Source organism: Bison bison, unplaced genomic scaffold, assembly GCF_000754665.1.
Source record: "Bison bison bison isolate TAMUID 2011002044 unplaced genomic scaffold, Bison_UMD1.0 scf7180017863887, whole genome shotgun sequence".
Lineage (NCBI taxonomy): Eukaryota > Metazoa > Chordata > Mammalia > Artiodactyla > Bovidae > Bison > Bison bison.
The window spans coordinates 149,741-176,733 of NW_011494459.1; the positions used below are offsets into that span (position 1 = coordinate 149,741).

At 45.1% G+C, this 26,993-nt stretch overlaps 1 protein-coding gene across 2 annotated transcripts in view; it reads right to left on the reverse strand.

The window, feature by feature from the left end:
- CTNND2 (catenin (cadherin-associated protein), delta 2) overlaps positions 1 to 26,993 on the reverse strand; it is a 914,052-nt gene that overhangs the window by 11,065 nt on the left and 875,994 nt on the right. For both annotated transcript variants that reach the window (XM_010833758.1, XM_010833759.1), the window contains 2 exons: positions 6,120 to 6,246; positions 1,835 to 1,966 (listed from right to left, as the gene is read on the reverse strand). In XM_010833758.1, the coding sequence (XP_010832060.1) occupies positions 1,835 to 1,966; positions 6,120 to 6,246 (259 nt within the window). The remainder of the gene's footprint in view (positions 1 to 1,834; positions 1,967 to 6,119; positions 6,247 to 26,993) is intronic.

Genomic DNA, 26,993 nt, shown 5'->3' on the forward strand with positions numbered 1-26,993 from the left:
TGCTCTGGAGTAATCAGTACAGAATAGATTCTCAGCTGCTCAGCATTCCGATTCATAAGCTCCTTTGTTTATGCTCATCTGCCACAGGGGGCAACACTTAGGGGATAAATGAACCAGGGAATGAGAATCAAAAGGTACGGCCTACGCTGGACTTCCCTTGTGGCCCAGTGGGTAAGACTCCATGCTTCCACTGCAGGGCGCAGAGGTTCGATCTCTAGGGGGAAAGGTAAGATCTCACATGCCATGGCCAAAAAAAAGGCACATCCTCTGCAGTGCGCTCAGTTCCCCCACTCAGGAGATGTTTCAGGCATGAGGGTGGGGTGTTCCCTGGTGTTACACGGAGGCAGAGCGCTGAGCTGAGGATGGGGACCACAAGCATCTGTTTGTGATGCTTTTCGTTTGGCAGCCGGGTAGAGTTGCTAAGGAAAAACACTGCCTCTGGGGTAAATACACTTCCCATTAGAAAAATTCATCTTAGACGCCCTGGATCCAGAAGACAAGTTAATAAATCATCCAATTTGTCTGTTCTGCTTCCCTGCAGCTCTACACCTAAATAATATCAAGGAATAGCAGCTCAAACTCTTAGGAGTCTTCGGATAAGGCGGGGGTCAGTGTCTGTTTAGGACTGCACCCTGGTACCCCAGTTTTATGAATGCCCAAATCTGGCCTGTTCTGTTGAAGTCCTTATGGTCTATTTTCAGGAGGGGCCCATCTCCACATCTGCTTGGAAAAGGTTGTGGGATCCTGGGTTAGAAGAGATCCTGATGGTTCTGGCAGCTCTGCTTTCGAGGCATATACCCACCCCCTACCCTGCCACACACACACACACACACACACACACACATACACACAACACATGCACACACATCAATATGGCAAGTCCTGCTCCCAGAGGAGGGGCAAACCTGGGGTGGGAGGTAGGTGTGCGGGGAGGCTGGCGGAGACAATGAACGTGGACATGGAGCCCGAGACAAGGAAACTACAGAATAGGAGGAGGGCTGAGATCAAGGCTGGTCACTAGGCAGGCTGGCTTGGATGGGCAGGGTAGATGGTACCAATTTTGGCCTCTGCAGAGTCCCAGCTGATGAGCCAATGGGTGTGACTGGGGGAGTGAAGGATGAAGGGCATGACAGATCAATGCCTCCTGAAGGGAAACTGAGGTCAGTGGTTCTCACGAGCCTTCTTGGGAGTTCGCCATGTTAAGAGGTTGGTTTCACGTCAAGAGGGGAAAATGTCTCAACAGCAGTTCTGGGGTTTCCCTGAGTTCCTCTTCTGTTGCTTCTCTCCCATCCCTTCCCCTCCCATCTCCCCTCCCCTCCTTTCTCCACCCCCTCTCTCTTCCTCACTCCTAATGGGCAAAGCTTGACCACCATCTTGGGTTATGCCAACTGGCAAAAAAATCTATGGTGATCTCCTTCTCTAATTTGAGAGAATATCATGAGCTGGACAATGGAGAAGGAAATGGGAACCCAATCCAGTATTCCTGCCTGGGAAATCCCATGGACAGAGGAGCCTGGTGGGTTATACAGTCCATGGGGGTTGCAAAAGAGTCAGACACGACTTAGTGACTAGACAACAAAAACAGCACAATTTGGGAAAGTGAGAAGGAAAGGGACAGGGGAAGAAAGACCAAGGATTCTCCCAGCTTCTCCAGGAACAAGATGCTCCATGTCTATACCCCCGGCGTCATCTCATTGCCAGTCCCTGGGAATCTTGGCTGTCGCGCTCTCACGTCCTGCCGAGCTGCTGAACTGAAGTCTGATGCCCCCACCCTCTGGCCTGCCCCGAGTCCCATCACCAGCTCTTCAGAGCAGACTCGCACAGCTGGGCTCACCTGTCATGGTGTCTTTCCTGGAAGTGTGCTCTCCTTTAGTTCCATGGTAAGTGGCGTTGCTGCCGGTGGACTCATAGTCTGTCTTCCTTTCTTTGAGGCTGATCATTTCCCGAGGTGAAGCTGGGGCACTTGCTACATAAAGAAATCGAAAGGGTCACTTTCTGCGTGTCATCCCACAGCACGTAGAGCTTCTCACACAAACACGTGAAATCATAAAGGCACCAGGCTCAGCACAGGTCAGTATGTGTACACAGACCTGTCATTGATTTTTATTTTTGTTCTTTTGACTCTTCTCTTTCCGCCTCCCCTTATTCCATGTCACGCAGTGCTTTCTAGTTAAGGGGCCATGCAACTTGGAGGCAGGGAACTAAATACTATATCCTGGGAGCATCTTCCCGAGAGAGACACCCTCGTGGGGCTGTGACCTGCTCAAGGTGTATGGGACAGTTTTAAGAATGAGATCTGTCTTGGTTTCTTTTTCTTTCTTTTCTCTTTTCTTTCCCTTTCTCTCCTTTCTTTTCTTCTTCCTTCCTTTTAAAAAACTAGATGTGTTTCAGAAGAGTGATGACTGATATTGAAGAATCTCTGATTAAATCAGATGAGTTTTGCTTAAATTGTAAGTCACGCAGAAATGGCTGTAAAGGAAGGCAGAGGCTATCTGTGGGGCCAGTGTAGTCCCACCTCCAAGATCCTCTCCATCAACCTGCAGAGCTGGCTGGGAGCATGGTATGAGGAGGGCGCCTGTCTTCTGATGAGTGTCCTTGCTCCATTTCAAATGCCCTCAACACTCTTGCACACACACTTTGCACCCTTGATATTATCTGCCTGTCAGACCTGGAAACTGAGCTCTGTCAACCCTTTGGGTCTTCATTTCTAAAATGACAGGTTGCAATTAGACCTCCCTGGGTTTAACAAACTGGTCCCAGAACAGAGGAAAAGATTTACCCGGACTAAAGGAAACAAACAAAAAGAAGTTTCGTTTTTTAAAAAGATTAGGTGGAGTGGGAGCAACTAAGCAATGTGAAGTGGAGGTTAAGTGAGTGTGCTGGTGCTAAGGCAGCCATTATATGCACATCTTACAGGCTGACCTCAGGATTGGTCTCCATGCTCCTCAGTGAGGCCACTTGCATCCCAAGCTTAGTCAATTGCATCTCACTAGAGTGCAGGCATGGAGTCAGCCCCATCTTCCATGTCTGAAGGCAGTGCTTCAGAAACTTGTTTAACCTTGACACTCACCTGAGAACCTGGGGACCCTAAAACCAGATCCCTGAAATTCTGAATCTGAATTTTCAGTATATGGGCCTAGGAACCCATATTTAGTAAGTACACTTGGTGATTATTAAGGCTAGGGAATCTCTGGGGAGCTCTGGCTTTTAGGATAAATCTCTCTTTCTCTCACTGGTGTCCAAGCCCCTCCCCAGTCAAGCCTCAGTTTACCCTCCCACTTTTGATTCTACATCCTTTGTAGGGTCCCCCAGGTCCAGCCCACTGGGCCTGCTTGTTCCCTGAGCCACTTGATTGCTTTCACTGAACTTAGTATCTTCTATGTTCAAAGCCCCATGCCAGACACCGGGGACAGAAACACGAGTCATGGCCCACTTTCTAAATTTGAGGAGCTCTTCATCAGGTCAGGAAATAAAGCCAGAATAAATAAGAGGGAGAGGCTCAGTGGATGTCTCAGCCCAGTGATGGGAAGTTAACAAAAGGGGCCTTTACCCATCCTTTTCTGAAAGGCCCCCTACCCACCTCTCAGACCTTCAAATAAAATCAAGGCTTACTGCTCAGCTTTTGAAGAGGTTTCTAATCCTGGCTACCCATAAGAATTAATTACCTGAAATACTCAAAAATACATGGATGCTACACCTGGCTCCTCTCCCCAAGTGAATTGGACCAGAATATCTGGGTGTAAATCCAGTGGGAAACCAGGGAAGAAACTTGCAACTGTTCCACATATCTCAACCGGGCTCTGGGTCCAGTTTCTGCACATCCTCAGCACCCAGGCTACTGTGTCTTGCTCACCCCTTCCACCCCTGCCCTCTTTTCTCTCTTCTCTCTCCATCTTCCTCTCCTGGGAGGGTCCCTTCCTGCTCTTGCTCCTCTGTTCCCAGGTCTACTGCATAAAGATTGGCCTTTTATGAGTCACTGCCAACAATCACGAAGGGACAATATTTTGGAGCCTCTTGAACAAAGCTTTTAAAATGAGAATCTAATATTGCACAGATGGTGGGCATTACGAAACTATGCAAGTGTGTAATTATCTCCTGAGACCTCACACACAGTGGTCCGAGTCTCTGGTAATCCAGGATGATGCTCCTGGAAAAATCAAATCATGCCCATGAGTGTTTATTGGGTGCCTTCGATGTGCTGTGCCAGGGGACTACCAGGCGGGACTTTGGCTGCATCCTTGGGATGCTGGCATTCTGAAAGGCAGTGCTTTTCTTCCTGGGCACCTTCCAATTTATTATATGATTCCATCTTCCTAACACGGACTGGTTCTTCATAATTAGAGCTCTTAGAAATACCATCCTTGAGCTTCCCAGACTCACTGCTCTTTACCTATTTGTTGTTGCTCAGTTGCTCAGTTGTGTCTGACTCTTCATGACCCCATGGACTGCAGTATGCTAGGCTTCCCTGTCCATCACTATCTCCCTGAGTTTGCTCAAACTCATGTCCATCGAGTCAGTGATGCCATCCTACCATCTCATTGTCTGTCATCCCCTTCTCCTCCTGCCCTCAATCTTTCCCAGCATCAGGGTCTTTTCTGATGAGTTAGCTCTTTGCATCAGGTGACCAAAGGACTGGAGCGTCAGCTTCAATCCTTCCAGTGAATATTCAGGGTTGATTCCCTGAATTAGGATTGACTGGTTTGATCTTCTTATCTTTTTAAGAATTATGAAAATATGATGTGTAAAAGGCCACCTCCATGCTTCTGAGGCAAGTGGCACTTTCTTGAATTACACGGGGTTTCCTAAGTCTTGTTCAGTGTGAAGCGAAATGTTACAAGCAATAACACAGCACTAAAAATAAAAGCTTTCAAGGGGCTGGGAGAAGGTAATTTATTCCAATCAAATAGTCCCCATTCATTTCTGATTTTCCCCACTGCTCTGATAGTAAAGCATGATGTAAAGTTTCATGACAAACGTGCTCACGGGCAGAGGGGACACCCTGCCGAGGGCACTCTGTACTGTGTCCTTTGAGATGTGGTTCCAGAAAATATAGTTTCTTTGGCAGGAGGAGGGCAGTGAAGGGCAAGGAAAAACTTTTGTTAAATAAAGGCTTATATACCTGCATGTGTGAGTACAATTATTCATTGCATGCTAGAATAAACCAACAATAAAATCTATGCCATTTATATACTAAGCAATATGTTCATATTTTTCCGTCAATGAGTTCTTTAATCTTTGGCATTACATAAGCGATTGAAAAAGGGTTTAAAAATAAGGTGTCTTTACAAGTAGATAAGAAAAGCTAGTTCCCAAGTTAAGCAATAAAAATGAGACAAAGGCAGGGGCAATATAGAAGTAGGGGGTTAGAAGGTATAAATTATTTTGTATAAAATGAGCTAGAAGGATATATTGTACAATGCAGGGAATATAGCTAATATTGTACAATAATATAAATGGAGCATAATGTTTAAAAATTGTGAATCACTATATTGTACACCAGTAACATATAGTATTGCATACCAATTATATTTCAATAAAATTTTTTGTAAAAGAATGAAACAAAATTAGAAAAAATTAAATTGAATGTTTTAAAAGTCATGGTTGGTTGTAATATGAATATGCAAATGACTTATCTGCTGGTTTACAGGTAATAATAAAAACCAAATCAGGTATAGAACAGTAATGAAAGCTGGAACGATAGCTCTCCAATGCATGTCATTCTCAAGGAGGGAAGAGCACACCCTCTTTCTCCTGTATCCCAATTACAATCAATAAAATGCAACTTAAACTACCTGAAGTTGGAAAAATGTCTATGGAAAAGCCTGACCTGCAAACACTCGGTGGTTCTATTTATTCTTATTCCTCCCTGAATGCAGGTCCAGGATGTGTATTTCATGCCTATGACACCTCTTAGAGATTTGTAGAACTCTATGAGAAAGAGGTCTGTTCTGAGTTTGTGCATATAGAACACAGAGTTACCCCTGCTATAGAAAGAAAACAGATGCATTTCACATTTCTAGCAAATGTCCCAGTCGGGATGGCCCTCCCTCTGGTCTGCGGGGTCAGCTAAGGGGCTTGGATCCAAGAGAAGCAGATAGCTGGCCCCTGGACCCTCTTACCTGAGCGGTTGTTGGGGGACACGCGCACGGGGGAGATGGAAGGCGTGCGGGATGAGGAGTAGGGTCTTTGCCGATCCCTCTCGATGGTTGAAGATGAGGCTACGAAGTGATACTGTGACCATCCGTCCTGCAACAGACAGCACAGCACACACCCATCACGTGGGGAAGGCACGGCGATTCCTCACCTCCTGACACTGGGCGTTCAGAGCATTCGAATTTGCGAAACGTTTCTCCAGTCTGTCAGAGCAGATCTCAGATTTCTGCTTCTCTATCACCCTGACGCTGGGAGGGCCTACCCTAAGCGCTGGCTTTCCTTTCCAGGTGTGGAATAAGCAATCCCTTTGCAACTCTGCTTTGGCCTGAAGATTGTATTTAAATGAAAATAGGATGCTCAGAGGCGCTTCCCAGGTGGTGTGAGTGGTAAAAACCCACCTGCCAATGCAGGAGACATGAGAGACACGGGTTTGATCCTGATTTGGGAAGATCCCCTGGAGGAGGGCATGGCAACCCACTCAAGCATTCTTGCCTGGAGAATCCCATGGACTGGGGAGCTTAGCAGGCTACTGTCCACAGGGTCGTAAAGAGTTGGACACGACTGAAGCGACTTAGCACGCAGACACATAGGACGCTCAGAATGACCCTGAAACAACGTTTTACCTACCTGGCTCCAGCTCTGTCTGGCCCTCTTTTCAGCTTTAAAGTTTTCCGAAGTCTTTACTCTTTTGTTCTTGGGACCAATCTGTTAGTGATCAGACTGCCGAGGACCACTGTCTCTTTCGGTTCATCTCCCTTACACTGTTTTGAGCCTCTTTTCTGCCCACATTCCCACATTCCCACCAGCTCAAGGCCTTCAGCATGACTGGTGCTGAGTAATCACACCTAGGTTGCTGTGTTCTCTGAATTGCTCCCAGGAATTATTAGAGCATATTAAAAATGTGCTTAGTCACTCAGTCGTTTCTGACTTTGCGACTCCATGGACTGCCAGGCTCCTCTGTCCATAGAATTTTCCAGGCAAGAAAACTGAAGTGGGTTGCCATTTCTTTCTCCTATCAATTAATTCTCCATTTACCTTCCAACATCTGGTTACTATAGGAAAAGCATATATACCATTTTTCATTATGAAAACTAAATAAGTACATCATGGATCATTTTGTATTTAGAAAGCACAAAGAAGAAAATAAAAATAACCAACAGTTCCACTCTCTCTTCTTCCCCTGAGAACTCCTGTTAAGATGTTACAGTATTTCTTTTTTCTTTCATTTTTTTTCTTTTTTAATTCAAGTTCAGTTTTTATCAAAGCAAGATGTCAAACAGTACTGGCATTATCAAGGAAAAACAGATACCTGCCCCACTCTTAACTTCTGCTTAACAGACACAACCATTTTCAACTCTTTTGGTTTTTTTCCCCCCTGACTTTTCTTAAGGACTCAATTCTCTATAAGGAATCATTGCAAACATAATCAGATGAAAGCTAACCAAGAATAGAATTTATACTCATTTCAATGTTTGTGTCTTTCTTTATGTAATTCTCATTATTGCTCTATTTGACTGGTAGGATAAAGCCAAAATTAGAAGTATGCTATTTTAAAAGCTGTTTACTCCACGACAAGATTTTCTCAACAGTCTCATGGGTTAGATGCTATTATCATCTCCATTTTACAGAGGAAGAATCTGAGCTTTAGAGAGTCAATGGGCCACCCAAAGTCAAACCATAAACAAGTGAAAACTCATGGTAATACTACAATGTGACACACTGAAAACATACAAACTCTAATTTGAAAAGATACCTGCACCTCGGGTTCACGGCAGCACTGTTCACAACAGCCAAGACATGGAAGCAACCTCAGTGTCCATCGCAGGTGAATGGATAAAGAAGATGTGGTTATAAACACTGATGCAATGGAGTACTGCTCAGCCATAAAAAGGGATGAAGTAAGGTGATTCGCAGCAACATAGATGGGCCTAGGGAATCTCACACTAAGTCACGTTAGACAGAGAAAGACCAATATCACATGGTAACACCTAGGTGTGGAAGCCAAAAGACTGACACAATAAACTCATCTGAAAGACAGGAAAAGCTTGTGGTTGGCCAAGTACTCCAGGAATAGTCAACAAGGGAGCAGGGACCTGGCCGATGGCGAGAAGCCAGACGCTGAAGACACAGGCTGGGGTTTCCAAGCCCAGAGAGGAGCAGAGACGAAGGTCCTGGGGTGGGAAAGGTCTGGGCTGCTGTGAGGGGAAGAGAAAGTCTCTGTGATGGAAGGGAGTGAGCAGGAGGCAATCAGGAAATAGGATACCTTATGGGTGTCAGGGCAGTCTGGGGAGAGTCAAGTAGCAACAGGGAGATAAGATAAGGAGCTTTTCCACAACAGTCAAGGAGAGATGAACCTGGCCTGACTGGGGGCTAGTGGTGAGCTAGGGGCTGGTCTGGCATCAATGGTGGGAGGATCTGCTGATGCCTGGGCTACTGGGTGTAGAAATGTGTGTGTGTGTGTGTATGTTAGTCGCTCAGTTGTGTCCGACTCTTTGCAACCCCATGCACTGTAGCCCACCAGGCTTCTCTATCCATGGGATTCTTCAGGCAAGAATACTGGAGTGAGTTGCCATTGTCTTCTCCAGGGGATCTTCCCAACCCAAAGATCGAATCTGGGTCTCCTGCATTGTAGGCGGGTATGGAAGAGATAAATGACCTTGATGCTGCTGGTGTGAACAATGGGGCTGGCGATGCCATGCACTGAGACAAGGGCCAGTGGAAAGGGAGTGGCTTTAGGAGGTGAGATCAATAATGCCATCTGGGACGTGCCGAGTTCGAGATGCCTGCGGGACACGACAGAAAAGAGAATAAAGCAGAAGCAGAAACCTGGAATTTCAGGAGTGATGTCAGACCTGAGGCAAAATTTTGGAGTTCTGTATACAGATATCATATAAAGTTAAGAGAGAAGATGGAAGCCTTGCATGTGAGTGCAAAGAGAGCAAAGCAGAGGGCACAGGGCTGGGGCACTGCAATACTGAGTTGGCACAGAGGGCACGGGGAGGGCCAGGATGAGCTGGGAGCGGAGCTAGAAGGCTGTGATGTCAGGCAAGATCAGGAAACAGGGACCAAAAACGTACCTCTGAGCTTGGGAAGACGGAAGTCAGCATGACCAAAACAAAAGAACTTTCTTTGGTCTAGCTGGTAAATCTCTTAACTCAGGTGGGCTCAAAAGATAGTGAGAATTGATGAAAGAGAAATGGTGAGTACAGACAGCCTTTGGCAAAGACTGACTATTACAGGGAGCAGAGAAATGGGGCTTGAAGAGCTAGAGCAGCTCAGAGATGCTTTAATATACCCCCTGGAGGAGACTGCAGTGTTTCACATGCTGATGGGAATGTCTTGACACAGAGGAGGAAAAACCTGGGATGCAGGAGAGAAGGGAAATAGTTCTTAAGAAAAGGAGGGTCTTGTTTTCTGACATTTCCTGAAGGGGCGGGGTCGGGATGAGAAGCAAGGTCATCTGCTCAGAGTGAGGAACAGTTGGAGTTTAGAGGATGGAAGAAGAGACGGGAAGGTAGGGAAGAGGAAGGAAGAGAGGAAGAAGAGACATGTGAGATGGTTCTCAAGGTAAGCAGGGAGCAGGTTGACCCTCGCCCGGTGGTCCAGTGGCTGGAAGCTGAGATGGAACTTGAGGCTGGTGGCAGTGAATTCATGGGTATGGGATGACTCCTTCACCCAGGGTGGTGTGTTTTCTCTCCAGCCACATTCGGCTGCCCCAGAGCAGGTGTGAGGAGATGGAATTGGATGGGGGTGGTCAGGAGACTGACCTGGAAGGAGACAGGGACAAAGAGATGCAAAGGGCAGGTCATGGAAGCTCTTGGAATCTAAGCTGGGTGGCGAGGAAAGTGGAGATTGGCGAATGCACACTAGTCAGTGGAGTGAGGATCTTCAGAGGGTCGGGGCACTTCACAAGTGCCGGGGGTTTCCTTGATGGAAGGCAGAGGAGAACTTTCTGGAAAGAGCAATCCATAAAGAGACATAAGAAACATGAGTTTGATTCCTGGATTCAGAAGATCCCCTGGAGGAGGGCATGGCAATCCACTCCAGTATTCTTGCCTGGAGAATCCCATGGACAGAGGAGCCTGGCAGGCTACAGTCCACAGGGTCACAAAGAGTCAGACACAACCGAAGCGACTTAGCATGCACGTATGCATGGGTATTGGATATAGGGGTGTCCTACTGACAGCAGACCATGGGTTCAAGGGCAAAAGGACGGGAGGTGGGAAGGAGGAAGGGGGAATGCCAGGGCAGACGGCTGGCTGTTTAGAGCCTCTGAGTGAGATGAGTCTAGAAGTGACAGCCGACCCAGCAGTCTTGGGCAGTTGGTGGTGACCAAGGTAAGAAGTGTACAGGGGCAAACAGCTAAAACCATCACAGGGAGGGTGGGAGCCATGGGAAGAGGCAGGTGTCCAGGTAGGAGAAGAAAATGTACTGTCTCCGCAGGAATTCGGGGCATTCCTCTTAAATTCTCAGGGGGTGGGGTGGGATAGGGAGGAAGGGAAGGGGTGTGTTACAGAAGCACGTAAAGTATTTCAGAAGGGAATGGACCCATTGCTCACATACGGGAACAACTTACAATTAAAAGATATTCCTTTCTTTTGAGGGGAATGCTTTGTTGGCAGCAAATGTCCTTAAATAGGTCCCAATTGAGGCAGATTATTTTACGTTTGTCTCACCTGCAATTTCTTTTTTCTTTTTTAATTTTTTATTTTATTTTTTAACTTTACAATATTGTATTGGTTTTGCCATATATCAACAGGAATCCACCACAGGTATACACGTGTTCCCCATCCTGAACCCCCCTCTCTCCTCCCTCCCCGTACCATCCCTCTGGGTGGTCCCAGTGCACCAGCCCCAAGCATCCAGTATCGTGCATCGAACCTGGACTGGCGACTCATTTCATATATGATATTATACATGTTTCAATGTCATTCTCCCAAATCTTCCCACCCTCTCCCTCTCCCGTGGAGTCCACCTGCAATTTCAAAGACGATGTACTGTGTGTGCGCGGAGTGTTCTAGGTTGTGGCTCAGGAAATTGCTTTAATCAAAACCTTGGCTTCTTTGGTCATGAGTAACTAATGATACTCCATATACCATGAAAAGGGGGCACAGTACTTCATAATAAGAATACTGGCTAATATCTGATCTGTTCTAAAACCTATGGAGACATCAGGGATAAACGTGGCCCAGTTCTAGCCTGGTTTGACTTGGGCAGTATCACTCTATTACTCGGCATCTCCCTCTCACACAGGTAAGTACAGATGTTTTGCGCAACAGTTCAGAGTTAATGATGCTTCCCAGGGGGCGCTAGTGATAAAGAACCTTCCTGCCAAGGCAGGAGGTGTAAGAGACATGGGTTCGATCCTTAGGTTGGGAAGATCCTCTGGAGCAACCCACTCCAGTATTCTTGCCTGGAGAATCCCATGGACAGAGGAGCCTGGTGGGCTGCAGTCCATGGGTCACAGAGAGTCGGACACGACTGAAGCAACTTAGTTTGCACAGCACAGATTCCATTGAGACCAGCTAAGTATTTACATCTCTGGAAGTGTCAGGAAAGGGGCTGTAATAATAATAATAATAAAAAAAAACCCTGCTTATGAAGGAGGAAGGGGTAAAAAAAGCACCAAAAAAAGCTTTCAAATCTTTCATGAGACCCACTTCTGAGAATGCAGACACGTGACAGAGATGAGCCGTGCAGGTGACTTGTCTGTGGGCAGTGGGAGCGGTGGACACTCGGCGGTGATAGGGAGGGTGTCAGAGGCGCCTAGAATGCCCCGCCCCCGCCCCGGCTCCAACCAGCCAGACACCTTTGTGTAAGGCCAGCGCACATCTGAGCACAGAAACTTTGAATGAAGGTGGGAGGCAGGAACCTGGGGAACAGCACAAAGTGGAAACCCAGTGAAGGCTCTGGGTTACAGCAGTGTCTGAGCCACAGCTGCGAGCCCCTGGGATGCTAGGAAGGTCACCTGGTTACGCTCCATCTCCAACTTCCCCTCATCCACTGATGCAGAGTGAAAAGTGTGATGACAAAAACAAAGACCTCCAATTTCGCTACAGTTACCAACGCCCAGAGGGGATCTCAGCTTTAATTCTGAAGGCACATCCTTCAACACAACATGGAAAAGTGTAACCTCGGATGCTAGAGACCAGGGCACAGATGAAATCAACACTCGTCTTAGTGATGCTGAATAATTTCCTGGAGGGTAGATCTCATGGCCCTGCACATCTTTTACTGCATGAAATTTTTAGTTATTCAACTGAAAAAAAATATACATTTTTCTTTCTAAAGAATAAGGAACATGAAGACATATCTTCTTTGAGAAAGTTATTCTGAGCTAATATGTTTTTTTATCCAACTAGCCTTGGACATCCTTGCTGTTTAGCCAGCCTGCAATCAGTTTATGATTTGCTGACTTCCCACTGTCATTCAGAAAGGCTTGAAAGGGGTTTACAGAAACACACACAACTTGGGCACACAGGCTTTGAATCACTATTTGCCTCTTTGATGACTATGTTTTCTTTTTAATGTTTTAACTCTCTGTAGACCAGAGGCTGTGCCCCAAATTCTATTGGGTACTTCACCAGAGTTCCCCTTCATACCATCCCTTTGGCTTAGATAAGAAAGTTCAGGGAAAGAAACAGAACGAAGAACCACCGTAGTAACCAGGGCTGGGCCGTTAATCCTTAATATTGATGATAAAGAACTCTTTTCACGTCTGTCTTTCACCTCCAACAGAATGACCGCCAAGTCGTGCCCTTCAGCTCAAGACCCAGCCAAGCTGTCAAAAATGTGATACGAGAGCCGCACCTCAAATTGGTTTTTATTTTTAACACATTAAACTTAAAACTGGAGGTTGTTAAATTGTTCCAAGTATATAGAGATAGAAATCCAAAAGAGAAGACGGGTTCAAAGTCATTGAACTTTAAATTGCCACCAGAAATAATCTGATTTTCTTTATCTTACCCTTTCACTGTCCTTCCACCCCTTTCAGCTTCTGTGTGAGAGTTCCTGGTGTGTTTCTTTATGAAACTGTTTTATTCCCCAAAGCTGCTCTCATCCACATCATTACTTTCAATGGTCCAGAAAGTGTGAGAATCAAGGGAACTTTTTTCACAGCCTCACGACCATTACATCCTCATGGTTTGTCTAAATGGTGGTCACTATATTATTTCTGACTGATCTTCTCCTTCTGTATTTTGAGGTCCCTGAATTTATAACCATCTCCATCCTACATGCTCTTACCATCCCACAAACATCTCCACCAAGACTGTGCTACTGGAGAAACTTCCATCATCAGAGTTGGGATGAAAGATCTAAGTGACTTTCAGACCCGTCTACATGAGCTTAGTACAATACACACTCACCCCGTAGCCTTTTTTTGTGGAAATTGTGCAGGGTATTCAATTTAGATCAGCACATGAATATGTTAGGTTTGTGTGGAAAGAATGAACGGAGCTGTTTGTCAAGGCTCAGAACTGCTTTCACCGTGGGTCTCTCTGTTGATAGAAGTAAAATTAGACAACTGTCCAAGTCGGCCCACCTCTCCCAGGATCCATTGGGCTCACGATGACTGGTCAGCTCTGTCTTGGTTTCTTTTCCAGAAATTAAGGGCAGAATGATTCAATCAGCTTTAAATATAGTTTAAACTATATTTATATATATAAAATATATATAAGGTTTTAAATATATTTAAAAATATATACTTATTTTAAATAAATATTTTATTTATTTAAATATTTGTTTTAAATATAGTTCTGCTTAGGCCTCAGCCTCTGAGATCCTGTTTAAATTGTTCTGAGTAGGGTCTGGGCATTGGTATTTTCAAAATGAATAGCGTGGCTGGGAACCACTGGCTTGGAGTTTGTATGCATATATCTGGCAGTGATTAATAGGGATATAGAATACACTTTAAAGGGCAAAATCCTAGGAGGCCCTTAGGGCTCTGACTCCATCTGGCAGTGTCAGATATGGCATTCCCAAGGTTGACTTCCAGAGGAACAAAAATAAGTCCAACTCAGGCCAGAGAGGTGCCCCCGCCCCCCGACATCCTACTCACACCTGATTACTCAACAATCATCCCGTGACTCATTTTCACAGCCTACACCTTTGATCAGGCAGCTCTGAGACCTCACACAACACCTGCTCTTTTTCTACCTGTCAGATCCTACTCATCCCATTCAGTCTGGAGCCAGGTAAACAGGAGGTGGGGCAATACATGTTCCATAAATCACTATTACTAAATGAATTATGCCTCTGAGGTTCAGGGGAGATTTTAGCAGTGCTGGTATGCTTTTACTTGCCTTGCCGTTGTTGGTCAGCTGCTCAGTCGTGTCCTACTCTTTGTGACCTCATGGACTATATAGCATGCCAGGCTTTTCTGTCCATGAGATATTCCCAGACAAGAATACTGGAGTGGGTTGCCATTTCCTTCTCCAGGGGATCTTCCCAACCCAGGGATCGAACTTGTGTCTTCTGCATTGGCAGGTGGATTCTTCACCATGGAGCCACTAGGGAAGCCCTTCCCTTACCTGTTATGAACAAAATGGTATGACCTTTCATTTCTGTCTGCTGCAAGTCTGTCTGTCTGCCCAGCTGTGAGGCAGGGCTGGGCCATGTTTATTTCCTTGCTATTTCCTGGGCTCTAGCATGGTACCTGCAACACAGAGGTACCGAATAGATTCTGCTGGTTGAAGACAATGAATTAAGATAACTGCATTAGTTATTATAAATGCAATGATAATCGGTGTCATAGTCTTTATTGCTAACTCTACAGTTCTTACACTCTTACAGTTCTATAACAAATGAAGGTTATCAGAGCCTTATGGGTTTTTTTTTTTAATGTTTTAGCTGAGAGCAACCTCATCTGCTGCTATTGGTATATCTGTCCTTTCTGACATACTGCTGGGCTGAAGGCAGTGCTAGTTTAGGTAAAATGGTACCTAGAAAAAAAGAAAGAAAAAAGTAGCCTATGGCTTGCCCACTACACTTTTGATGGTAATGTCTCCCTGTCCTCTATGTTTCAACATGAGGATATAAAACTGTCTCCTCTTTAACCAATTGTGTAGCTAATTCTAGAGCATCATTATATCTGCCACACCTGGGCCCTGAATTGGTGCTGATTACACGTACAGCTCTCAGAGAACATACCTCTTTGCACACACTGCCCCTCCCCGAATCTCTACTGCTTATTGCATCCTGCAGCTCAGAAACCATGAGCTCCTGTCCACAGCAAAGATGCTCAGTTTTCCCCAATCACAAACCTGAGCAGAGCTGGGGAAAAGGAGGAGAAGGGAGAGAGCATCCCATTTCTCATTCGATACACTCCAACTTCCTTTCGGTTGGATACAGGAGCCCACGCCTGCTGCGAGGTGTGCCATGTGCCCGCTGGAATGAAGGGCTCAATGTGCAGGAATGTTTCTGGGCAGGGAACACTGATGACCAGAGTCACTGCTCTGGAGTAGAAGCTGGGCGCTGTGCATGCCCACAGGAGGTGTGCAGAGTGTGTGGATGTGATGGAATGGAATGTGTCAAGCAAGAGTGTTCCCACACCTTTTCCTTCCCTGGACCAGACCGCTAGAGAGCATCCTGTGTCTGCCAGCTGAGCAGGGCGGTGAGCCCTGCCCCCAGCACTGGAACAGAGAAGGGATGGACAAGCACAGTGCCAGCTGGACCAGCAGGGAAAGGGGATTAGGGACATGACTTGTTCAATCTGTGTAACAAAGAGCTTACAGCAAAAATGGAGAGGAAGGGCAATATCTCACGGACTGTTTGGAGAATCTGGTGATAAGGGAGTCTAGAGAAAAGGGGTTAAGTACCAAATCTTCATCCACCACTTCAGGAGGTGAGATGAACCGGGCCTGGGTGGGGCAGGGGGTATACGTATACGTATAACTGATTCACTTTGCTGAACAGCAGAAAATAACAACATTTTCAATCAACTATATGCCAATAAAAAGAAACAAAATTGGGTCATGTGTAGTGATGTGGGTGAACCTAGACTCTGTCATACAGAGGGCTTCCCTGGTGGCTCAGAGGGTAATGAATCCTCCTGCAACGCAGGAGACCTGAGTTCGATCCTTGGGTTGGTAGATCCCTTGTAGGAGGGCATGGCAACCCACTCCAGTATTCTGGCCTAAACAATCCCCATGGACAGAGAGGAGCCTGGCGGGTTAAAGTCCAAGGGGTCGCAAAGAGTCGGACATGACTGAGCAGCTAAACACAAGGAAGTGATGTGGATGAACGCAGACTGTGTCATACAGAGTGAATTAAGTCAGAAAGAGAGGAAACCAACACTGTATATTACCGTAGGTATATGGAATCTAGAAAAATGGTACAGATGAACCTATTTGCAGGGCAGGAATAGAGACGCAGATATAGAAAATGGACCTGTGGACCCTGTGTGGGAAGGACAGGGTGGGACAGACAGAGCAGCACTGACACATATACACCACCAAGTGTAACACAGAGAGCCAGTGGGAGCTGCTGCAGAGCACGGGGAGCTCAGCTCGCGCTCTGCGGCACCTAGGGCGTGGAGGAAGGGGTGGCAGGGAGGCTTAAGAGGGAGGGCATAGATGGATCAGTCAGTCAGTTCAGTCGCTCAGTCATTTGCAACTCTTTGTGACCCCATGGACGGCAGCACGCCAGGCCTCCCTGTCCATCACCAACTCTCGGAGCTTGCTCAAACTCACATCTATCGAGTCGGTGATGCCATCCAACCATCCCATCCTCTGTCATCCCCTTCTCCTCCCACCTTCAATCTTTCCCAACATCAGGGTCTTTTCCAATGAGTCAGTTCTTTGCATCAGGTGGCCAAAGTATTGGAGTTTCAGCTTCAGCATCAGTCCTTCCAATGAATATCCCGGATTGATTTCCTTTAGGATTGACTGGTTGGATCTTATTGCAGTCCAAGGGACTCTCAAGAGTCTTCTCCAACACCACAGTTCAAAAGCATCACTTCTTCAGTGCTCAACTTTCTTTATAGTCCAACTCTCACATCCATACATGACTACTGGAAAAACCATAGCTCTGACTAGACGGACCTTTGTTGGCAAAGTAATGTCTCTGCTTTTTAATATGCTGTCTAAGTTGGTCATAATTTTTCTTCCAAGGAGCAAGTGTCTTAATTTCATGTCTGCAGTTACCATTTGCAGTGGTTTTGGATATATGTATATGTGGGCTTCCCTGGTAGCTCAGACGGTAAAGCATCTGCCTACAATGCGGGAGACCCGGGTTCAATCCCTGGGTTGGGAAAATTCCCCCTGGAGAAGAAATAGCAACCTACTCCAGTATCCATGCCTGGAAAATCCCATGCACCGAGGAGCCTGGGGGCTACAGTCCATGGGGTCGCAAAGAGTCTGACACGACTGAGCGATTTCACTTTCACATACTTACATATATATGTATATGTAATATATATGTATACTTACAGCTGATTCACAATGTAGTACAGCAGAAACGGACACAACACTGTAAAGCAATTATCCTCCAAACAGAAAACAAAGAGGGCATGGGATTTCATGTTACTTTTTCTGTGATCTCTGACCTCTGGAAGAGGCGCCCTTTAGTGATTAGACAATGATGGGGCGGAAAGTGACAAAGTTAGTGAATATCTACAGCTGTGACGGTAAGTTACATGGGGAGTGTCCCATTTGCAGTTCTGTCTTCAAAGTGAGATTTGGACGTTCTGTCTTCTATACTTAGAATTCAGAAGCAACAAATCTTTTCTAGTGATAAATGACATCTCTGACTTGGACAAAAGCTTCAATAAATAATTAACCTTGAAAATGGAGAATAGTTGTTCTTTCCACGGAGGATATTCGCTGGCACCCAAAATAGATATGAGGACAGTATCAGCCAGTATATGTTTTTCCTCTCTTTGAAAACAGTTTTGGAACTTCTTTAATCTGGTAAGATTTAGTTGGAATCTAAACAAGGATTTCTCAATAGGCATAGAGAGACTCTTTAGTTCTGAAGTAACAAATACATGTTTTTTTGTGTGTGTTAGCTGTCCTTGAAGGCTCTTGGCGCATAAAACTCGTCAATTCTAATTTACTATGAGTGACTTGAGATATAAAGAAAGGGTGGTATAAATCCTTGGAGCTTTTAAGCAACTCAAGTTCATCCACTCATTCAGCCTAGGACATTTACAGCTTGTACTTCAATCACTTCATCAGGAAGCTATTTTTTAAATGAAAGTTAAAATTTGAATTGTTGCCATGCACTGAAAAAGGTAACCAGCTGAGACACTGCTCACTTAAGAAAAATTTGATTGCTCAAAATTGTGCCAGTTTTCCAGTCATTTTTTTAAGTGGAATAAACCTGTTGATGTAATCACAACGAAGCAGAGAAAGAAAAGATTCCAAATTAGTGGTAGCTATACAAACATTCTCCTCATTTCAATAACAGGTATTATAGAGAAAAAAAATGGAAACAGACTATTCAGCGCGATTGAAGACTATGCGATTGAAGACCAAGACAGATTTTCCCTGAGGATAAACTCACAGTTCCTCTTCACTATAATAAAACAAGCTTCCATCTATTTTTAAGGTAAACTGTTTGTTAAAAGAGTCATTAAAACTAATTCCATCAACAATTCCAAAAGCTATTAGAATTAAATATTTAGACTAAATCTTCAAGGACCAAAAGGGAGTATTTGCAGTTTAATGCAAAAATAAATACCACCTGACACACCAGTTATGTTCATTAGTTTGTTTCAGCTCCGGTGCCTCTAATGAAATTTAATTAAATTGATTTGGCTACTTAAAGGTACAGTATATGTAAGGATAAGAGTCTTTCACAGTATGTACCATCTTTTAAGGGCTCCCCAGGTGGCGCTAGTGGTAAAGAACCCGACTATCAATGGAGGAGACACAAGAGACTTGTGTTTAATCCCTGGTTCAGGAAGATCCCCTGGGAGAGGGCATGGCAACCCACTCCAATATGCCTGCTTGGAGAATCCCATGGACAGAAGAGCCTATTGGGTTCCAGTTCATAAGGCTGCAAAGAATCAGACATGATGAAGTGACTTTACACGCACACATCATCTTTTAAAAGCAAACATTGAGTAAATCCATCTTAGGAATTCAATTTATCACCATTGAACTAATTCTAAAGAACCGATATCACTAAGAAGATTTGACAAGCTAGAAAGAAACTGATATAATTTGGTCAAGAAAGTATGTCATGGTTAACTACCAGGAGTTTACTAGTACCAAACGGAAGCATGGTGGGATCTCTCAAAATGAGGTTTTTATTAAGAACTGGGCACAGCGATCAAGAGGACTGTTACCATCAGCATGTGCATAACATTCTCGGACATAAACATCTTGGTAGACTTTTCTTTCATTTTCCCACTTTGTAATAGAAACTGGTTTTCACTTGGACCCATGTCTCAGCCTCTCTTGGTGGGAGATTTGGCCACGTGACTAAGCTCTGAAAGTATTTACAAAGGCATCCCCCACCCCCACTTTAAAAAAAAAAAAAAAAGGATGATTTTCCCCACCCTTTTCCACTGGAACGTGGACAGGTTGAGGTCAAGGAGGAGAATTCAGGTGAGGGCAACCCTCCAGAGATGGTGATCACAGAGTTTGAAGGAGCCAAAACCCTGGTCCGAGAGGTGTGATACCAGATCTGGACAATTAGACTCCAATGTGATAGGGTGTGATTGGCTAAATAATATGCTCCCCCCACCAAAGATACCCATATCCTACTTACCTAGAATCTGTGACAGGCTACATTATGTAGCAAAGGGACTCTGCAGGTGTGGTGAAGTTAAAGCTCTTGAAAGAGGGAGATTACACTGAATTATCCAAGTGGGCCCAATGCAGCCACAAGGGTCTTCAAAGAGAGATACAGGAGGCAGGCATTCAGAGAAGGTTATGTGACCATGGGAGCAGAGACAGAAAATCAGAGAAGCCATGCTGCCTGCTTAGACGATGGAGGAAGGGGGTAAAAGGCCAAAGGGAGCGGCGGCCTCTATAAGCTGGAAAAGGCAAGGAAATGGATTCTCTAGACAGCTTCAGGAGGGGGTGCATCCAGGACCAACAGTTTTTTGTTTTTAACTTTAATATTATATTTATTTAATCCCATATATCTAAAATATGGGATTTTAAAATCTGGCCTCTCAGGCTCCTACATCCATGGGACTTTCCAGGCAAGAATACTGGAGTGGACTGCCATGACCTCCTCCAGGGGATCTTCTTGACCCAGGGACTGAACTCGAGTCTCCTGCATTGGCAGGCAATTCTTTACCACTGAGCCCAGAGAATATCTCAAAGAGGACTAATCATATTTCAAATGTTCAATAGCCAACCCCTCACTAATGGCTACCATGCTGACCCTTGGACCCCAAGGAGATCCAACCAGTCAATCCTGAAGGAAATCGACCCTGAATATTCATTGAAAGGACTGATGCTGAAGCTCCAATCCTTTGGCCACCTGATGCGAAGAGCTAACTCATTAGAAAAGACCTTGATGATGGGAAAGATTGAGGGGAGGAGGAGAAGGGAGTGACAGAGGATGAGATGGTTGGGTGGCATCACTAATTCAATGGACATGAGTTTGAGCAAGCTCTGGGAGATGGTGAAGGACAGGAAAGCCTGGTGTGATATAGTCCATGGGCTGCAAAGAGTCAGACATGACTTAGTGACTGACTGACAGCAACATAACAATGCTGAAAATCTCAGCTCCAGACTTAAAGAGAGGACAGGGAGAAGCAGGTGAGGCAGGCGTAGGAACTGGGCAGGGATGACAGAAGAAAGGAGTCAAATCCCCCTTCTTGGCTCCTCTTCTTTTTGTCCCCAACCCCAGCTGCGGGAGTTCCCCAAAGCTCCACTTTACTCACTGCAGAGCCAACCCTTTGATTTCAGCCCAGTGAAACCTACTTTGCACTTCTGCCCTCAAGAACTGTTCAGATCATGAATTTGTGTTTAAGCCACTGAGTTTGTTGTAATCTGTTAATGCAGCAATAGGAAACTAACAGAGGGTGATTAATTTCTAACTGCTGTAAGCCATGTTTATTTGGGGTGCGAGACACAACTGATTAGACCCGAGGACAACTTTAGATGGTTAAATACTTGCAACAAGGTATGTGACAGGATGTTAACATAATTTTCTTCCATAGCCTGTGTTTTGGCTAAGGTCCCAAAGCAGGGAACAACAGATGCCCCATTGTTCCACATATATTCTCAAAGTAAAAAATTAGATCATCCATTCATCCTTGTGGACGTGGGGGATAAAATAAGTTCTGCAGTATAACACATGCCCCACCTCCAGATTACATGAGTTTAGGCTGAGAATTCACTAGTGGGTGGAGAACGTTGGAGGCGAGGGCTTCCTTGAAGGCAGTTGATGGGCTGGACATTCCCCAGCCTATCCCCCATCTCCTGAAGCCTGGGAAGTGAGCTCCTTATTTTGCCTGGCCACGGGCTCTCTGGTGTTTGGGGGTTGTAGGAATTGCCATGATCAGGGTGAAGCACAGACTCAGTGCCAGAGGTGGAGCAACCATGGAGCTCAAGAAGCTTAGGTTTCAGGATCGTCCACTGCATGAGCCCCCTCCAAGGCTGTAGAAAATTTTGTATTTATAAAGTATATTCTTCTTAAACAGGAATTCCCACACTAAGCTACGGGGTGGAAAATGTCTATCTGCTCTGGTCTCAGTGCAGGATAGTGGAAGCCTTAGGCGCATGGAGAGCCTGGAGCAGTTAGCTGGAAGAGGTCAGGTCCAGGCCAGCAGTCCTCAGCTGGAGGTTGGTATTAAGTACCGAGCCCACCTGCCAATGTAGGAGACATGAGAGATTCAGATTCAATTCCCAGGTTGGGAAGATCCCCTGGAGGAGGGCACAGCAACACACCCCAGTATGCCTGCCTGGAGAATCCCAAAGGCAGAGGAGCCTGGCAGGCTACGGTCCATAGGGTTGCAAAAGTTGGACACGACTGAAGCAACTAAGCATGCATGCATGAGCAAACCACACCACTGTCCTCATGAGAGAAGGAGCCAGCACGTGGGCATCTGTTGTAGGCCGGGTGTACCAAGGCCAGGGTACAACCGTGTAGCCAGGGTCTCTCTCCTCTCTGCTGATCCCCCTTTCCTGGCAGAGCCTGGGAGGAGGGTGGGGGTGCAGGGCACTGGGACACAAGGAGGAATAGCTTATGAGAGGGGGAGCAGGTGAGGTAGGAAGAGACAATAAACTGATCACATCCTTTCTCCCCAAGCAAATGAAAGCGCTCTTAGACGTAGCTCATCCCATCTACTAGAAGAAGGAAGGGTGAGCTTGAGTGTATTGCCCAAAGTAACAAGAATGGTGGTAGATTTACATTAAACTTAGCTTTTTTTCTAATTCAAAGGGACATGTACCCTAAAGTTCATAGTGTCACTATTCACAGTAGCCAAGAAATGGAAGAAACCTAAGTGTCCATGAACAGATGAATGGATAAAAAAAGATGTGGTACATATATACAAGGAATATTTGTTGTTTAGACACTAAGTTGTTTCTGACTCTTTGTGACCCCAGGGACTGTAGCCTGTCAGGTTCCTCTGTCCATGGGATTTCCTAGGCAAAAATACTGGATTGGGTTGCCATTTACTTCTCCAGGGGATTGTCCTGACCCAGAGATCAAACCGGCAACTCCTGCATTGGTAGGTGGATTCTTTACCGCTGAGCCACCTGAGAAACCCACAGGGAATATAGACCAGCCCTAAAAAGAAGGAAATAATGCCGTTTGCAGCAATATGGATGGACCCAGAGAATCTCATATTAAGTGAAGTCAGTTAGAGAAGGACAAATATGATGTCACTTACAGATGGAATCTTAAAAAATGATACAAATGAACTTATTTACAAAACAGAAATAGACTCACAGACATAGAAAACAAATTTATGGCTACCAAAGTAGAAATGGGGGAATAAATTAGGAGTTTGAAATTAATGGATACACACTGTTAAATAGAAAAATAGATAAATAACAAAATAAAGTCCTATTGTATAGCATAGGGAATGATACTCAGTGCCTTATAATAACCTATAATGGAAAAGAATCTAAATGAGAATATAAACATGAAAGTGATAGTCACTCAGTCACGTCCAACTCTTTGCAATCCCACAGACTGTAGCTCGCTAGGCTCCTCTGTCCGTGGAATTCTGCACTGCAGGCAGATTTTTTTTTTTTTTCTACCATCTGAGCCACCAGGGAAGTCCTCAGAATACTGGAGTGGGTAGCCATTCCTTTCTCCAGGGGATCTTCCTGATCTAAGGATCAAACCCAGGTCTCCCACATTGCAGGAGGATCCTTTACCATCTGAGCCACCAGGGAAGCCCATGAATGTAGGGCTTCCCTGGTGGCTCAGTGGTAAAGAATCTACCTGCAGTGAAGGAGTTGCAGGAGACGTGGGTTCAGTCTTTGCATTGGGAAGATCCCCTGGAGGAGGGCATGGCAACCCACTCCAGTATTCTTGCCTGGAGAAACCCATGGACAGAGGAGCCTGTCCGTGGTGCTGCTACAGTCCATGGGGGTCGCAAAAGAGTTGGACATGACTTAGAGGCTAAACAACAGTATATACACGTATAACTGAGTCACTTTGTTGTACACTTGAAACTAACACAACATTGAAAATCAACTTCAGTTCCAAAAAAAGAAAAGTTTAGTGAGTTTTCTAGTTCCCAATTCAATCCTTTTCCCCTGCTTTTGTCTCTGGGGTACTTTTGGAAGTTCTGATTTAAAATGTTACAGTAAAGCCACCTGGGAGAGCAGAGGCAGAAAGGGAACATTGAACTTAGATGCTGCTTGGGTAGAATTTCCCCAGCTGGGAGGTCCAGCCCCGCAGCAGCTCTAACTTAGTCACTTCTTGTTTAGCAACTGCCATGTGCATCGATTTCCACTTCTGCACAATTGATTTTTGCTTCTGTTCCCATTTGTGCCTTTGTTTTTGGACAGATATCATATGATGAGTGTCTGAGAATGGTCTCTGAGAGGTCAGCGGACCTCATGAAGGAGGGCCTTATTTGTCAATACAAAAATCAACACGCAAACACCCAGATTTATGGAGGAGACAGCATCATCACCGAGTTTAACCTCAGCCTCTTTGTTTCCTACCCGAGCTTGATGTGCATGATTTAGAAAAGAACTCGAGCTACAGTTGTAAATCTGGAGGACACAGCATCCAGATTATTTAAGAGCCTGACCATAATTATGACTGATTCACGTTGTCGTAGGGTAGAAACCAACACAACAGTGTAAAGCAATTTTCCTCTAATTATGGAAAATTACATTACCATATATAAAATAGATAGTCAACAGGAATTTGCTGTATGGCTCAGGAAACTCAACTAGGGGCTCGATATCAACCTGGAGGGGTGGGGTGGGGAGAGAGATGGGAGGGGATATACGTACACCTATGGCTGATTCATGTTGAGGTTTGACAGAAAGCAACAAAATTCTGTAAAGCAATTATCCTTCAATAAAAAATTAATTAATTAAAAAATGCGAGAAAGAAGACTGTGATCAAAAGTTTTCATGTGCTTCCAGTCATTTCTTGGTGAAGAATTTTCCAGTACAGTAGAAAGATGAATAAATTCCTGGTGGGCAATTTCCTTGATAGAACGACAGCTCTACATTCAGTCATTTATTTCTATAGAGGATTTACTGCTTTTCCATCACCACCTTAAATATGCACCAAGGAAAAACATCTATTTATTCTCAAGATGGCAACATGCTACAGCAAGTATAAAAGTATTTCTTGCTCCTCTTGCTGCAAAGCTTTGAGATCAAAGTTTTGAATTTTGATCATCTTGTGTGTTTTCCTGGACAATATTTCAAAATATCTTTCTAGTTCTCGCTGCAATCCAGTATTGATTTTTAAATGTCCAGCAAGGGAGAGTGATGAGGGACGTGAAATGTGAACTGTGACTTCAATTCACAGGGATCAGGACCACTGACTCACCGAGGTACAGAGGCCAGTTTCCTGGAAGCAGTGAAAGACGCCGTGAGCGCTGTGTCCACTCGCTCACCCGCTGTGGTTTGGTCATTTGAGGAAATCTGCAGGCCTCCCTTCCCTATCCATAATTACTTATTGATTTCTCGTTTTGTGAGTGCAACAGTGGTGGGACCAATGTAATGAATCCCACGGCAGTAGGAAAAGAGAGTCCTGAGTGATTCAGGCCGTGAAGGGCATGACTTCACTCGATCAAAGCTCATTATTCACTAGCTGAATGGTACCTGTGGCCTGAGAGTCTGTCTTCCCGACAATAAAAGGAAGGACATTTAAAGATTAGTTTTATGCTTTGTTTCTCTCATCCAGATGGCAACAGTGAATACAATATCTCTATCCACAGAAAGACTACCTTGTTCGGTTTCAAGTTTTCAAGCACAGGTGGTTTGGCATTCTTTGAGACATAAGCTCACCGAGCAAGATCCCAAGGGGTAAGGGTAGGAGGGTTGGTGGGGGAGTGGGGAGGGGAGGCATGGGAGGGTCAAGGGGTGTTGGGGAGGGGTAGGAGGGTGGGGGACCCCACAGGACCACAACTGTAGAAACACAAGGCCATGACTATTCATGGGGGAGAATGAGTCTGGTTTCTAAGCTTGGTGACCATCAGCAGAGTTTGATTCTGATATCTGATCTGTCTTTGATCTGATCCCTGCATTTATGAACAAAGGACTTTGCTCATAGAGTGGCTGAGTAGATGCTGTTCTTTCTGGAGCTCTTTGCAATACTTAGAGCAAAGTAATGAACCTAAGCATTATAAGCTGAACGCCGGAAAAATTGTCTCTCTCTACTTGACAACAGGGGCTGCCCCGATGCTGTGTCCTGGCCTTAAGTTCTAAGTTTTGCACAGTGATGAAAATGTAACTTTCAATTTTTAGGTTTTGCTTTTTTGATAGCTGTAGTAATAATAAATGTTGCCATCCCTACAATTGAAAAGGGATGACCTTGTGGAGACATGATGACTGGCTTCAAAAATGGGAAGGCTATCCTACAGAAGAGAAAGTAGATTTTTCAGTATAGCATTGGAGGACAGATAGTACACATACAGAGATTTTTACTTCATATAAGAGTTCTGAAAAATCATAGCCACTCAAAAATGGAATAATATGCCCCCTTAGTGATTTGCAATGGATAATTAAAATACTTGGTTAGCCAGAAAGTTTGGGTTTTTCTACATGACGTTACAGAAAAATCAGAATAAACTTTGGCTAACCCGACATTTGAACAAAAGGAAATGACTCCTGGAGCTGATTCGACACCTTCCTTCTTTTAGTAAAATAACTCCCTCCTCCTGCCACCAAGCTTTAGCAGGGTTCCTGGTGGCTCACTTTTCCTACCCTCCCTCACAGCCGGGTACGTGGCTGTGGCCACATGATTGAGTTCTTGGTCGTGGCAGGGGAGCAGAAGGTTGGTTCCTTTTGCATCACACACTTCAGAGAACATCACCTGCCCTCACTTTTCCTACGGGCTGCAATGAGAGGGGAAGAGCTCAGTTAGGGAGCTTGGTACACACAGGCAATGATGATACCCTAGTACAAGGCACGATAACAAGACAGATCCCAGGGTCACCGCTGACTCTGGACCACCTGACCACCTGCCTAACCAGGTACAGGCCCATGCAACAGAAAGGGATACCTGTTTAGCTTGCGTTTCTGAATTTTTGAGTCTCCCTGTTAAGAGTAACTTAGCCTGTATCCCAAACAATATAACTATATATTTTTTTGAGATGTGCATATGATTAAGGTATTATGTAAGGGTTTATAAGAAATGCTTTCTGCAATTTTATAAGTCTATGTCCCCATCTCACCCTCCCCTCAAATTTATCTCCTTTCTTTCAAAACCAGTGGTCCCAACAAACC